General features: G+C 41.8%; 1 protein-coding gene across 1 annotated transcript in view; it reads right to left on the reverse strand.

Annotated features, from left to right (window-relative positions):
* Positions 1 to 15,223, reverse strand: part of LOC109867580 (copine-9-like) — a 224,315-nt gene that overhangs the window by 123,546 nt on the left and 85,546 nt on the right. The window contains exon 6 of the mRNA XM_031826680.1: positions 12,431 to 12,433. Within this exon, the coding sequence (XP_031682540.1) occupies positions 12,431 to 12,433 (3 nt within the window). The remainder of the gene's footprint in view (positions 1 to 12,430; positions 12,434 to 15,223) is intronic.

Raw genomic sequence — 15,223 nt, forward strand, 5'->3', positions numbered from 1 at the left:
CCATCTCTTATGACTGAAAATAGCTTCTGGACATCAGAACTGCGATTACTCAACTCAGATTAGACAGAGTTTTTCTTCAATGAATAGGACGGGAGGGATATACTACAGACACCTGACCCGGCCCGGATCCCCATCATTCGCTGGAGAAGGAAACAGAGATTTCACAGGAAAAAGATCAGGGTGCCTTGTGAGGATCAGACGACGAGTGGCTAATCTGCCTTTGCCTTCCGTCCTGCTAGCTAATGTTCAATCACTGGAAAAATAAATGGGATGAACTGAAAGCACGTATATCCTACCAACGGGACATTCAAACCTGTAATATCTTGTGTTTCACCGAGTCGTGGCTGAATGACGACATTAAGAACACACAGCTGGCGGGTTATACACTCTATCAGCAGGATAGAACACCAGCCTCTGGTAAGACACGGTGCGAGGGCCTATGCATATATGTAAACAACAGCTGGTGCACGATATCTAGTCTCGAGGCTTTGCTCGCCTGAGGTAGAGTATCTCATGATACGCTGTAGACCACAATATCTACCTAGAGAGTTTTCATCTGTATTTTTTGTAGCTGTCTACATACCACCACAGACCGATGCTGGCAGTAAAACCGCACTCAATGAGCTGTATACCGCCATAAGCAAACAGGAAAATGCTCATCCAGAGACGGCGCTCCAAGTGGCCTGGGACTTCAATGCAGGGAAACTTAAATCAGTTTTACCTCATTTCTATCAGAATGTTAAATGTGCAACCAGAGGGAAAACAATTCTAGACCACCTTTACTCCAAAAAGAAAGTCTATATACAGTGTGTGCAAAAAGCATGAGGAGGTAGGCAATAAATAGGCCATAGGAGCAAATAGTTACAATTTAGCAGATTAACACTGGACTGATAAATGAGCAGATGATGATGTGCAAGTAGAGATACTGGTGTGCAAAAGAGCAGAAAAGTAAAAAAATAAAAACAGTATGGGGATGAGGTAGATAGATTGGATGGGCTATTTACAGATGGACTATGTACAGCTGCAGCGATCGGTTAGCTGCCCAGATAGTTGATGTTTAAAGTTGGTGATGGAAATAAAAGTCTCCAACTTCAGCGATTTTTGCAATTCGTTCCAGTCACTGGCAGCAGAGAACTGGAAGGAAAGGCGGCCAAATGAGGTGTTGGCTTTGGGGATGATCAGTGAGATATACCTGCTGGAACGTGTGGGTGGGTGTTGTTATCGTGACCAGTGAACTGAGATTAGGCGGAGCTTTACCTAGCATAAAATTAAAGATGACCTGGAGCCAGTGGGTCTGGCGACGAATATGTAGAGAGGTGCTAGCCGACTAGAGCATACAGGTCACAGTGCTGGGTGGTATAAGGTGATTTGGTAACAAAACAGATGGTACTGTGATAGACTGCATCCAGTTTGCTGAGTAGAGTGTTGGAAGCTATTTTGTAGATGACATCGCCGAAGTCGAGGATCGGTAAGATAGTCAGTTTTACTAGGGTAAGTTTGGCGGCTTGAGTGAAGGAGGCTTTGTTGCGAAATAGAAAGACGATTCTAGATTAGATTTTTGATTGGAGATGTTTAATATGAGTCTGGAAGGAGAGTTTACAGTCTAGCCAGACACCTAGGTATTTATAGTTGTCCACATATTCTAGGTAGGAACTGTCCAGGGTGGTGACGCTAGTCGGGCAGGTGCGGGCAGCGAACGGTTGAAAAGCATGCATTTGGTTTTACTAGTGTTTAAGAGCAGTTGGAGGCCACGGAAGGAGTGTTGTATGGCATTGAAGCTTGTTAGGAGGTTAGTTAGCACAGTGTCCAAGGAAGGGTGTCATCTGCGTAGAGGTGGATCAGGGAATCGCCCGCAGCAAGAGCGCATCATTGATATATACAGAGAAAAGAGTTGGCCCGAGAATTGAACCCTGTGGTACCCCCATAGAGACTGCCAGAGGTCCGGACAACATGCCCTCCGATTTTACACACTGAACTCTGTCTGCAAAGTAGTTGGTGAACCAGGCTAGGCAGTCATTAGAAAAACCAAGGCTATTGAGTCTGCCGATAAGAATACGGTGATTGACAGAGTCGAAAGCCTTGGCCAGGTCGATGAAGACGGCTGCAAAGTACTGTCTTTTATCGATGGCCGTTATGATACCTTGAGCGTGGCTGAGGTGCACCCGTGACCGGCTCGGAAGCCGGATTGCACAGCAGAGAAGGTACGGTGGGATTCGAAATGGTCAGTGATCTGATTATTAACTTTGCTTTTGAAGACTTTAGATAGGCAGGGCGGGATGGATATAGATAGGTCTTTAACAGTTTGGGTCTAGGGTGTCACCCTCCTTTGAAGAGGGGGATGACCGTGGCAGCTTTCCAATCTTTAGGGATCTCGGACGATATACAAAAGAGAGGTTGAACAGGCTGGTAATAGGGGTTGCATCAATGGCGGCTGATAGTTTTAGAAAGAGAGGGTCCAGATTGTCTAGCCCAGCTGATTTGTACGGGTCCAGGTTTTGCAGCTCTTTCAAAACATCTGCTGTCTGGATTTGGGTGAAGGAGAATCTGGGGAGGCTTTTCTGTGAGTTGGTGGTGACCTAACATAATCATTTGTGGAGCTTTCGCTGTAAAGCATTTTTGAAATCAGACACTGTGGCTGGATTAATGAGAATGTTATCTTTAAAATGGTGTAAAATACTTGTATGTTTGAGAAATGTGATTTATGAGATTTCTGTTGATTTGTATTTGGCGCCATGCAATTTCATTGGCTGTTGGCCAGTCCTAGACAGGTTAAGTAAGCATTTCACTGTAAGGTGAATACCTGTTGTATTCAGTGCATGTGACAAATGAAATTTGATTTGATTTCAAATGCTTACTCACGAGCCCTTAACAAACTTCTTATGGCTGCAGGGGCAGTATTGAGTAGCTTGGATGAAAGGTGTCCAGAGGTGCCCAGAGTAAACGGCCTGCTCCTCAGTCCCAGTTGCTAATATATGCATATTATTATTAATATTGGATAGAAAAAACTCTGAAGTTTCTAAAAACTGTTTGAATGATGTCTGTGAGTATAACAGAACTCATATGGCAGGCAAAAATCTGAGAAGAAATCCAAACAGGAAGTGAGAAATCTGAGGTTGGTCGATTTTCAACCCAGCCCTTATTGAATTCACAGTGGGATATGGAGGACGTTGCACTTCCTAGGGCTTCCACTAGATGTCAACTATCTTTAGAAACTTGAATGAGGCTTCTACTGTGTTGTGGTGTTGAATAAGAGCTGAATGAGTCAGGTTACTGGCAGAGAACCAGGTCCTGGTCACGTGCAATTCACATGATAGCGACCTGCGTTCCAAGGAATTCTCCGGTTGGAACTTTATTGAACAACACCCACTTTATGATAACAACACCCTGAAGATTGATTCTATATTTAGTTTGACAAGTTTCTTCGACCTGTAATATAACTTTTTGAAGTTTTCGTCCGACGTTCAGATGGACCTGCATGAGCGTTTGTATTTGTATACCTAAGCCCTAACAAAAGTAGCTACTTGGACATAAATAATGGACATTATCGAACAAATCAAGCATTTATTGTGGAACTAGGATTCCTGGGAGTGCATTCTGATGAAGATCATCAAAAGTAAGGGAATATTTATAATGTGATTTCTGGTTTCTGTTGACTCCAACATGACAGATAATTTTATTTATTTTCTGAGTGCCGTCTCAGATTATTGCTGTCACGTCCTGACCTTAGTTCCTTTTTTATGTCTCTATTTTGGTTTGGTCAGGGCGTGAGTTGGGGTGAGAATTCTATGTTTTTCATTCTGTGTTTTGTTCTGTGTTGTATTTCTATGTGTTTCGCCTGGAATGGGTCCCAATCAGAGGCAGCTGTCAATCGTTGTCTCTGATTGAGAACCATACTTAGGTAGCCTGTTCCCACCTGTCTCTCCTCAGGCCAGTGGTGGCTGGTCCGCTCCAGCAGTCTGAGGTGCGGGAGGTTCCTCCACCCCCTCTGGACATCGAGGGGGCCCCGGCGTACACCGTACGAGCATTCATGGACTCAAGGTGTCGGGTGAGGGGCCTTCAGTACCTCGTGGAGTGGGAGGGGTACGGCCCGGAGAAGCGATGCTGGGTACCGGCGGAGGACATCCTAGACCCATCTTTAATACAGGAGTTTCACCGTCTCCGTCCGGATCGCCCTGCGTCCCCGAGGCCGGTGTCGGCAGCCGCGCGTCAAGGGGGGGGGGGGGGGGGGGGTGTGTGGTACTCTTACGACTTCGGCTGAGGTCGGTGGTCGACGTCACCGTCTTTCTAGTCATCACCGATCCATGTTTCCTTTTTTCCTTTTGTTTTGTCTTGATTACGCACACCTGATTTCTATTCCCTTATTATGCTCCTTATTTAACCTCTCGTCTACCTTTCTGTTTTGTCCGTGATTGTTTTGGGTTACTGTGTGTGTTGGAGGGTTTTCTCTTTACGGGATGTTTCCTTGTTGAAGATATTCCGTTTTTTTGTATTCATATTTTGAGGAAAGACTTGTTGTGTTTTTCTCGAACCTGTGTCCTGCGCCTGACTCAGACAACGAACCCAGCACATTGTTACATCAGCTTCCGACCATTTTACACACCAGAAGCAACCCGGCATGTCTTGGTCTGGTTTTCATAGGTTCCAACCACTTCGTAATTTTCAGCTCATGCTGTCTATCACGCCGGTCTTTTAAGCACTCTGGCTAAAGGGGGCGTTCCGTCATACTGGCACGAACTCTGAGCTCACTGGGGCGTGGCTACTGACTGCCACGCTGATCTCAAATGAAATCAAATCAAATTTTATTTGTCACATACACATGGTTAGCAGATGTTAATGCGAGTGTATCGAAATGCTTGTGCTTCTAGTTCCGACAATGCAGTAATAACCAACAAGTAATCTAGCTAACAATTCCAAAACTACTACCTTATAGACACAAGTGTAAGGGGATAAAGAATATGTACATAAAGATATATGAGTGAGTGATGGTACAGAGCGGCATAGGCAAGATACAGTAGATGGTATTGAGTGCAGTATATACATATGAGATGAGTATGTAAACAAAGTGGCATAGTTAAAGTGGCTAGTGATACATGTATTACATAAAGATGCACCTTTGTTCCTCACCAAGGAGAGAGAGAGTCATGACAGCAGTATAGATCACATTCGTTGTCTGTTCTGGTTCTGTTTATTTGACGGTTTTCTGTTCTGTTCCCTATTCCAAACCCTGGTTGAGGCTGCCTGTACTGAATGATGAAGTGCATTAATATATGTTTATGGTTTAACTTATGATGCAGCACATTAAAGCTGCAATACAGTGCATTCGGAAAGTATTCAGACCCCTTAACATTTTCCACATTTTGTGACGTTACAGCCTTATTCTAAATTGATTAAATCGTTTTTTTCCCCTCATAAATCTACACACAATACCCATAATGACAAAGCAAAAACTGTTTTTTTTGCAAATTTATATATAAGAAATATATATATATAAAATCATAGTTACATAAGTATTCAGAGGCTTTACTCAGTACTTTGTTGAAGCACCTTTGGCAGTGGTTACAGCCTCAAGTCTTCTTGAGTATGACGCTACAAGATTGGCACACCAGTTTCTCCCATTATTCTCCTCTCCAGCTCTGCCAGGTTGGATGGGGAGCGTCGCTGCACAGTTATTGTCAGGTCTCTCCAGAGGTTTTCTAATGGGTTCAAGTCCGGGCTATGGCTGGGCCACTCAAGGACATTCAGAGACTTGTCCCAAAGCCACTCCTGCATTGTCTTGGCTGTGTGCTTGGGGTCGTTGTCCTGTTGAAAGGTGAACCTTCACCCCAGTCTGAGGTCCTGAAGTGCCTCTGGAGCAGGTTTTCATCAAGGATCTCTCTGTATTTTGCTTAATTCATCTTTCCCTTGATCCTGACTAGTCTCCCAATCCTTGCCACTGAGAAACATCCCCACAGCATTATGCTGCCACCCCCATGCTTCACTATAGGTTTGGTGCCAGGTTTCCTCCAGACGTGATGCTTGGCTTTCAGGCCAAAGATCTTGGTTTCATCAGACCAGAGCATATTGTTTCTCATGGTCTGACTCATTTAGGTGCCTTTGGGAAACTCCTTCCATTTAAGAATGATGGAGGCCACTGTGTTCTTGGGGACCTTCAATGCTGCATACATTTTTGGGTACTCTTCCCCAGATCTGTGCCTCGACACAATCCTGTATCTGAGCTCTATGGAGAATGGCTTGATTGTTGCACTGACATGCACTGTCAACTGTGGGACCTTATATAGACAGGGGTGTGCCTTTGTTGTAGATACGTCTCAAGGATGATCAATGGAAACAGGATGCACCTGAGCTCAATTTCGAGTCTCATAGCAAATAGTCTGAATAATTGTGCAAATATGGTATTTCAGTTTTGTACAAACATTTCTAAAAAGCTGTTTTTACTTTGTCATTATAGGCTATTGTGTGTCAATTTACGAGGGATAAAAAAACTAACATTTTTAGAATAAGGCTATTACGTAACAAAATGTGAAAAAAAGTCAAGCAGTCTGAATACTTTCAAATTCACATGGAAATGTTAATTATAGAGCTGTCGTTCTCATTGAAAGAAGGTCTAAGAAGTGGTAGATATGTTCTATGTGCGCTACTTCTATGCTTCCCATTCTTAAGTTTCGGTTTTGTACACCAGCTTCAAACAGCTGAAAACACCATATTTTTGGTTATAGAAATACTGTATATTTCACAGCGGTTTAGACTGTACAATGCTTGTTTTGTCACATAAACTGACATTAGGTGAATATTCAAATTTGTTTGTGGTTTAACTAACAGTCTGGAATTTTACTTTAACACTACTTTAATTTTACTTTAACACTACACTACATGACCATAAGTATGTGGACATCTGCTCTTTGAACATCTCATTCCAAAATCATGGGCATTAATATGGAGTTGGTCCTCCGTTTGCTGGCATAACAGCCTCCACTCTTCTGGGAAGGCTTTCCACTAGATGTTGGAACATTGCTGCGGGGACTTTCAGCCAGCCACAAGAGCATTAGTGAGGTCAGGCACTGATGTTGGGTAATTAGGCCTGGGTCGCAGTCAGCGATCCAAATCATCCCAAAGGTGTTTGATGAGGTTGAGGTCAAGGCTCTGTGCATGCCAGTCAAGTTCTTCCACACCGATCTCGACAAAACATTTCTATATGGATCTTGCTTTGTCCACAGGGGCATTGTCATGCTGAAACAGGAAAGGGCCTTCCCCAAACTGTTGCTATGAAGTTGGAAGCACAGAATTGTCTAGAATGTCATTGTATGCTGTAGCGTTAAGATTTCCCTTCACTGGAACTAAGGATCCTAGCTTGAACCATGAAAAACATCCCCAGACCATTATTCTCCCTCCACCAAAATTGACAATTGGCACTAGGCATAGCGTTCTCCTGGCATCCGCCAAACCGACATTTGTCTGTCGGACTGCCAGATAGTGAACCATGATTCATCACTCCACAGAACGCATTTCCACTGCTCCATAATCCAATGGCGGTGAGCTTTACACCACTCCAGCCGACGCTTGGAATTGCGCATGGTGATCTTAGGCTTGTGTGCAGCTGCTCGGCCATGGAAACCCTTGAAGTTCCCGACAAATGGTTATTGTGCTGGCGTTTCTTTTAGAGGAAATTTGGAACACGGTAGTGAGTGTTGCAACCGAGGACATCTTTTTTACATTTTATGTGCTTTAGCACTCAGCGGTCCCATTCTGTGAGCTTGTGTGGCCTACCACTTCAAAATAACAGCACTTACAGTTGACTGGGGCAGCCGTAGTAGGGCAGAAATTTGACAAACTGACTTGAGATTGCATGGTTGTGTGCCAAATCTAGTCATTTTAAGTGACATACTTTTGTATATATAGTGTAACTAGTATATTATCATTGATATAAAATTAGTTTGGGGTTTCTCCCAGATTTACTGAAACAAGTATTTTTTAAATTTAACTAGGCAGTTAAGAACCAATTCTTATTTACAGTGATGGCCTACAGTGAACTGACTTGTTCAAGGGCAGATTTTTACCTTGTCAGCGCAGGGATTCGATCCAGCAACCTTTCGGTTCCTGGCCCAACGCTCTAACCACTAGGCTACCTGCCACTCCTCGTTGTTTTTAGTGTCAAACCACCAATTGATAGCACCTTGTTTTCTAGTAAAAATAGTTTTTAAAAACCTACATGTACGGTGTCCATATTACGACAGTCTCACAAAGAGTTACAAGGAGTTGGTGTCAGCGTCGCTGAGACTGACCACAACTCCTTATAAGACTAGCAGTAACTCTCGTTGACAATTACATAATTTAAAAAAAAATCATCACCACTGTTCACTACTTTCAATGAAAACCAACTGCATATTTAAAAAATAGCTTCATGTAATGAAAGTTTAGGTTTATTTTACATTACCTTGTTTTGTGCCTGCCAGTTGGCTGTAGGCTTCTTCGCTAGCAGCGTGCTAGCTAACTAGCTGGCAGAAAAATCATTTTCGCTTCCCACATCTCCCCCATGTCAAATAATCGGATTTATAATTAAATATTTGTCCTGGCAAATATTTACTTGCCAATGTAATTGACAACATCAACCCAGTTTTTAATATGCTGCTGGAATGTATTCGTTCCCATAGCAGCTAAATATGGAATGTACATATGTAGGTGTTAATTTGTATTTTGTAAGTGTTAATTTGTCATTTGTATTTTTGGTGGATTCAACCCATTATCAGGTGATGATTTATTGTTCTTATTTCTTACAGGTACAATGTGGACACCAGAAGTTCAAACATTTCAAAACATGTAAGCATACCGGTGACTTCATACAATTGATATAAGCATACTTAACTGTGTGGCATGCAAATATGTATCTATTTACTTCATGAACTCTCAAGGGAGAATTAAAGCGGTTACATTTGGTTAGTCTTTGATTTGATTACTTATTGGTTCGTTTTTTCAAGGGGAGAATGTTGGAATAATGAACAAAAAAAATTTAAAATGTTTGTTTTTTGTCTCTGCAGTTATCCAACTAACAGATATGTTTTTCTCTCTCAATTGCAAACCTTTGTGGATGAGCAGAAGGTTAGTCAACAAAATAACTGGGTTGCACTTTAATTTATAGTGTTGAAATAACAGGGTAACGTCCGGAAAGTAATAGGAAACAACAGGAAAATAAGACGGCAACAAACAGGTAAGAACGCAGTAATAATCCTTTAATAGTTAGTTTGTAGCTGTTAAATACTGATAATAAGTTAGATGAATTTTCCTGGTTGTTATGTAGAAAAAATGTTATCCATAATAGAGGCTAATAAGCAAAGTTAAGTATTTAAGGTCATTTCCCTCTTCTTAGCAGCACCGTTTATACTTATTAGGAATTAAACATTTGAGGAACTACAGTACAACCTCAAAATGTACATTTTGGGTCTTTGCTTGTACTGTAGCTGGGTAGTTACTTTGTCGTTGCTGTGTTGTTTTGTTGTTTTTTCCTATTACTTTCCGGTCTTTACCTAGTTATTTCAGCACTCTACTTAAGTCATTGTTATGTAAATTACTATTACTTTCTTTATAGTTTTACCATAGTTTCAGTGTACTTATGGGGCCTTAAAACTGTATTCTAAGCAACGATCTGTTCCCCGGTATATTACTATTACTTTCTTAAATGTTTCCCAACATACAGTGTCTTCAGAAAGTATTCACACTACTTGACTTGTTCCACATTTTGTTGTGTTACAGCCTGAATTTAAAATTGATTAAATTGAGATATTTTGTCATAATACCGCATAATGTCAAAGTGGATTTATGTTTTTCAATTTAAAATAAAATGAATAGAAAATGTAAAGCTGAAATTTCTTGAACCAATAAGTATTCAACCCCTTCAGTTCAGGAGTAAAAATTTGCTTAACAAGTTGCATGGACTCAATTTCAAACACAGATTCAACCACAAAGACCAGGGAGGTTTTCCAATGCCCCGCAAAGAAGGGCACCTGTTTGTAGATGGGTAAAAAAAAAGATGACATTGAATATCCGTTTGAGCATGGTGAAGTTATTGATTACATTTTAGATGGTATATCAATACACCCAGTCACTACAAAGATACAAGCGCCCTTCCTAACTCAGTTGCTGTAGAGGGAGGAAACCGCTCATGGATTTCACCATGAGGCCAATGCATCCTGTTTGCAATAAGGCACTAAAGGAAAACTGCCCAAAAAGAAGTGTACTTTATGTCCTGAATACAAAGCGTTATGTTTGGTGCAAATCCAACACAACACATCACTCTTCATATTTTCAAGCTTAGTGGTGGCTTCATCGTGTTATGGGTGTTCTCGTTAGATTTACATAAGTATTCACACCCCTTTGCTATCACACTCTGAGCTCAGATGCATCCAGTTTCCTTTGATCATCCTTGAGATGTCACGTCAACTTGATTGGAGTCCACCTGTTTGGACATGATTTAGAAAGAAACACAACTATCTACATAAGGTCCCATAGTTGACAGTGCATGTCAGAGCAGAAACTATACCATGAAGTTCAATGAATTATCCATAGATCCCCGTGATATAATTGTGATGAGGCATATATCTAAGAAAGGATATAAAACCATTTCTAGAGTGTTAAAAGTTTGCAAGAGCACAGTGGTCTCCATCATTGGAGAAAAAAAAAAAATGGAACTAATCTCTCAGCACTACGTCCGACCAGACTGAGCAACCGGGCAAGAAGGACCTTGGTCAGGGAGGTGACCAAGACCCAATGACCACTTTGACAGAACTACAGAGTTCCTTGGCTGAGATGGGAGAACCTGCCAGAAGGACAACTTCAACAATCTGGGCTTTATGGGAGAGTAGACAGAAGGGAACAACTTCTGAGAAAAAAGCACATGACAGCACACCTGGAGTTTGCAAAAAAGGCACCTGATAGACTCTGAGATCAATAGGCAAACATTCTGTGGTCTGATGAGACATGTAACTTTTTCACCTGAATGCAAAGCGCTATGTCTGGAGAAAACCAGGCACAGTTCATCACCCATATAACACCGTCCCTACCGTGAAGCATGGTGGTGGCAGCATCATGCTATGGGGATGCTTTTCAGAGGCAGGGACTGGGAGACTGGTACGGATAGAGGGAACAATGAATGGAGCCAGATACAGGCAAATCCTTGATTAAAATCTGCTTCAGAGTGCAAACGACCTTAGGACAATGATCCCAAACATACAGCCAAAGCAACGTTGGAATTGTTCAGAACAAAAATGTGAACGTCCTTGACTAGCCCAGCCAAAGCACAGACTTGAATTCCATTGAAAATCTGTAGAATGACTTGAAGATTGCTGTTCATCGCCGCTCCCCATTTCATTTAACAGAAAATCGTGAGAAAATCTGCACGGAAGAATCCAGATTTGCAAAGCTGATACAGACATACCTAAGACAACTAAAATCTTGTAAACGCCACCAAAGGTGCTTCTACAAATGATTGACTCAGGGGTGTGAATACTTATGTAAATGAGATATTTCTGTATTTAATTTTCAATACATTTCAAAAAACCATGTCTTCACGTTGTCATTATGGGGTATTGTGTGTAGAAGAGTGAGATTTTTGTTGTTGTATTTAATCCGTTTTAAATCAGGCTGTAACACAACAAAATGTGGAATAAGTCAAGGGTATGAATCTTTTCTGAAGGCACTCTTAGTATGATGTAGTTTCTCATATGTTTCTGTTAAATAAACAGTATTTCTTCGAAAGTTCCAAGTACATTCCAAATAAGTATAGACAGTGCTGCTGAGAAGATGGAAATTGCCTTAAATACTTACTACATAACTTTGCTTATTGGTCTCGATTATTGATTTATTTTCACTAACAAATAATTATTTCTACATAACAACCAGGAAAATTCATATAACTTTATATTAGTACTTAGAAGCTACATACTGACTATTAATGGGTTATTACCACGTACTTACCTGGTCGGTGTCGTCTTATTTCCCTGTTGTTTCCTATTGCTTTCCGTACGTTACCCTGTTATTTCAGCACTGTAAACTAAAGTGCTACCCTGTATGGCGCTAATGTATGGAATGCATCCCAAATGGCACCATATTCCCTGCTTTTGACTAGGACCCATAGGACTCTGGTCAAAAGTAGTGCAGTATGTGGAATTACATATATCGTTACTGGGGACCTTGATTGATTTCCACAGGATATATTGCATTGTATCAATCAAAATTGTATGAACAGTGAACCATGATCCTCGGACAGTAGTCACTTTCAACAGCTGCCGTGCCATAGGTGTCCTTCATTTTATAATGGTCAAGTTCAAGGGTTCAGATGAATGACCTGTATGGTTGACATTATCTTTTCATTATCTTTGGGGGGGGGGGGGGGGGGGGGGGGGGAGTGTCGAGTGGTGGCATATATCGATGTTATCAGGACCTTCTCAAACGTCCGAAATCGACATGTGTTTCTGGTGACCAGGCTGCACATAGTGTTTCTTGGTAGTCTTTAACAAGGCATCCTTAGGTATTCATATAAATAAACATACAGTATTTTTTAAGTTCTAGATTGCAGGGAACAAGCTGTTTCAGGTGTTTTGAAAAACGCTAAATTTCCTCCAACTTCAGGACGGGGGGGGGTGGGCAGCCCCCCCTCCGGACCAACTCCTCCCCAGCCATCCTCACATACTATTTGCCCCCTCAGATTTATAGGATGCATGACACCCATGAATCAAACCCTCTGTCCCGTCCATACAGTGTATCTGTAAAAACGTAACAATAAGATCAGAGCCTGTCTGGCATGTGAGACTATGGGATTATAGGAGCTAGGTGTAAATCTAAATCTGATGCCCCTCCATGCAAAGGCATAATAGGGACTAGGTGTTGTGCCTAAACTGATGCCCCTCCAGGCAAAGCATAATAGGGACTAGGTGTTGCTGCTAAACCTGATGCCCCTCCAGGCAAAGCATAATAGGGACTAGGTGTTGTGCTAAAACTGATGCCCCTCCAGGCAAAGCATAATAGGGAGCTAGGTTTTATGCTAATTATGGTACCCCTCCTTCTACAGGACTTCCTGGGCCAGATGTTCTGCACTCTGGGGGAGATCATCGGTTCCACAGGCAGTCGGCTGGAGAGAACCCTCTCGTAAGTTACCATATGTCTATCAATATCTACTGTGTATCTGCTGTGTAATAGCATGCATCAAAACACGATCTGCTACTGTACGCCTCCGCATTGACAGGCTTCCAGAATCTCACAATGTTCACATTGCCTCGTAGATAGTGAAAACAAGAACACAATCGTTGGTGTGTCTACGCCCGGAGGCTTCCACTGTACAACAGGCATTTGTAACTGGAGATGAATCTATCGTCAAAACTTCAGCTGAGAAGGATTGTATTTACGAGAGCTTGAGGCAATAACACATGCTATGGCGATAACTAGACCTGTCTGGAAAGGTCAGGTGGGTTAGGGTTTTGCTCAATCAAGCACAGCTACACTCTTTCAAAAAAAGGTGCTATCTAGAACCTAAAATGGTTATTTGGCTGTCCCCTTACACAGAACCCAAACCGTCTGGGTGCGGCACCATCGTGCGCCATCGTGCATAATGTATTTTGTCACCCCACACCAAACACGATCACGACACGCAGGTTAAAATATCAAAACAAACTCTGAACCGATTATATTAATAGTCCAAAAGCTTGCACTTGCTAGCTAATTTGTCCCATTTAGCTAGCTGCTGTTACTAGCTAATTTGTCCTGGGATATAAACATTGAGTTGTTATTTTACAAGAAATGCACAAGGTCCTCTACTCCACCAATTAATCCACACATAAAACGGTCAACCAAATTGTTTCTAGTCATCTCTCCTCCTTCCAGTTTTTTTTCTTGTCTTGACTTTATATTTATGATTGGCAACTTTCATAAATTAGGTGCATTACCGCCACTGACCTCGTTCGTCTTCGTCACCCACGTGGGTATAACCAATGAGGAGATGGCCACGTGGGTACCTGCTTCTATAAATGAGGAGGTGGAGAGGCAGTGCAGTGCGATCTGCGTCAGAAATAGAACTGACTTGCAATAATTTAATAATATAGATTTCTATATTATTCACGCGACGCGAGTAGTGTAGTTAGCCTGTTAGCAGGACCCTTTGAATAAACTTTCCAGAGAGGGTTCTACATGGAACCCAAAGGGGTTCTATGTGGAACCAAAAAGGTTCTCATATGGGGTCAACCGAAGAACATGATTTAAATTATATTTGAACCCATGTCAGTCGCACAACACTGGCCCAGTGAATCACCTAATACATGTGTTCCTCTGTAGCTCAGTTGGTAGTAGAGCCATTGCTTGATTCCCGGGACCACCCTACGTAAAATATCTATGCACACATGACTCTAAGTCTCTTTGGATGAAAGCTTCTGCTAAAATGGCGTATATATTTTATATGTAATAGACTCAGGATGGGAATTGGGCCCTTTTCAATTCAATAGCCAAGGTTTTGAGAACTCAAATTGAATTGCAAGGAACAATTACAACATTTACATATCCGGGCAAACACACTGGACCAGCTTTGATTGAATGCGTCTCTGTCTCTCTGCCTCTCTCGCTCTCTTGCTCTTTCTCTCTCTCTTGCTCTTTGCGTTTGGTGTAAGTAGCAGACAACAGCACAATGCCATAAAGCACAAACTCCGAGGTCCTATTCCCACTAAGAGATATGAAGGAGAGTCTGAGAAGCGGGGGTGGCGAAAGAGAATGCTACTTTTCAATTAACATTACGTCCTTGCCTTAACCTTTCACTGTGGCTGGCAACGCAACATTGTTGGTCTGCAGCTCAAATTTACCATAAATATCACAGTAGCACAGTAGCCACTAGCCAGTAAGCACAACTTTTCAACAATGACAGAAACTTTTCTTCTAAAATATATTACTCTCTTGAATAATGTAACAATGCACAAGCATGTATGTGCAGACAATTAAAGGGTTTATTTTCTCATCTGTAGGCTACACTATTTACATTTGAGCTTTAAGACAAAAGCACAGAGTTGCTATGATGGTTCTTCCTTAAAAGTTACGAGCTTATGCCGTCACCATTAGTGGTAGATGATGGCATTCTGTCATTGCACCACACTATCACAAGGAGGCGTTAGAATGCTGATCTATCGGTAGTCTAACTGTGGCACAAATGTACTATTTTTGTAATCTTGGGGCTTTTATTTTTTATTTTTTGAGTCTC

This window comes from Oncorhynchus kisutch, linkage group LG1 (genome assembly GCF_002021735.2).
Source record: "Oncorhynchus kisutch isolate 150728-3 linkage group LG1, Okis_V2, whole genome shotgun sequence".
NCBI classification, from domain to species: Eukaryota; Metazoa; Chordata; class Actinopteri; order Salmoniformes; family Salmonidae; genus Oncorhynchus; species Oncorhynchus kisutch.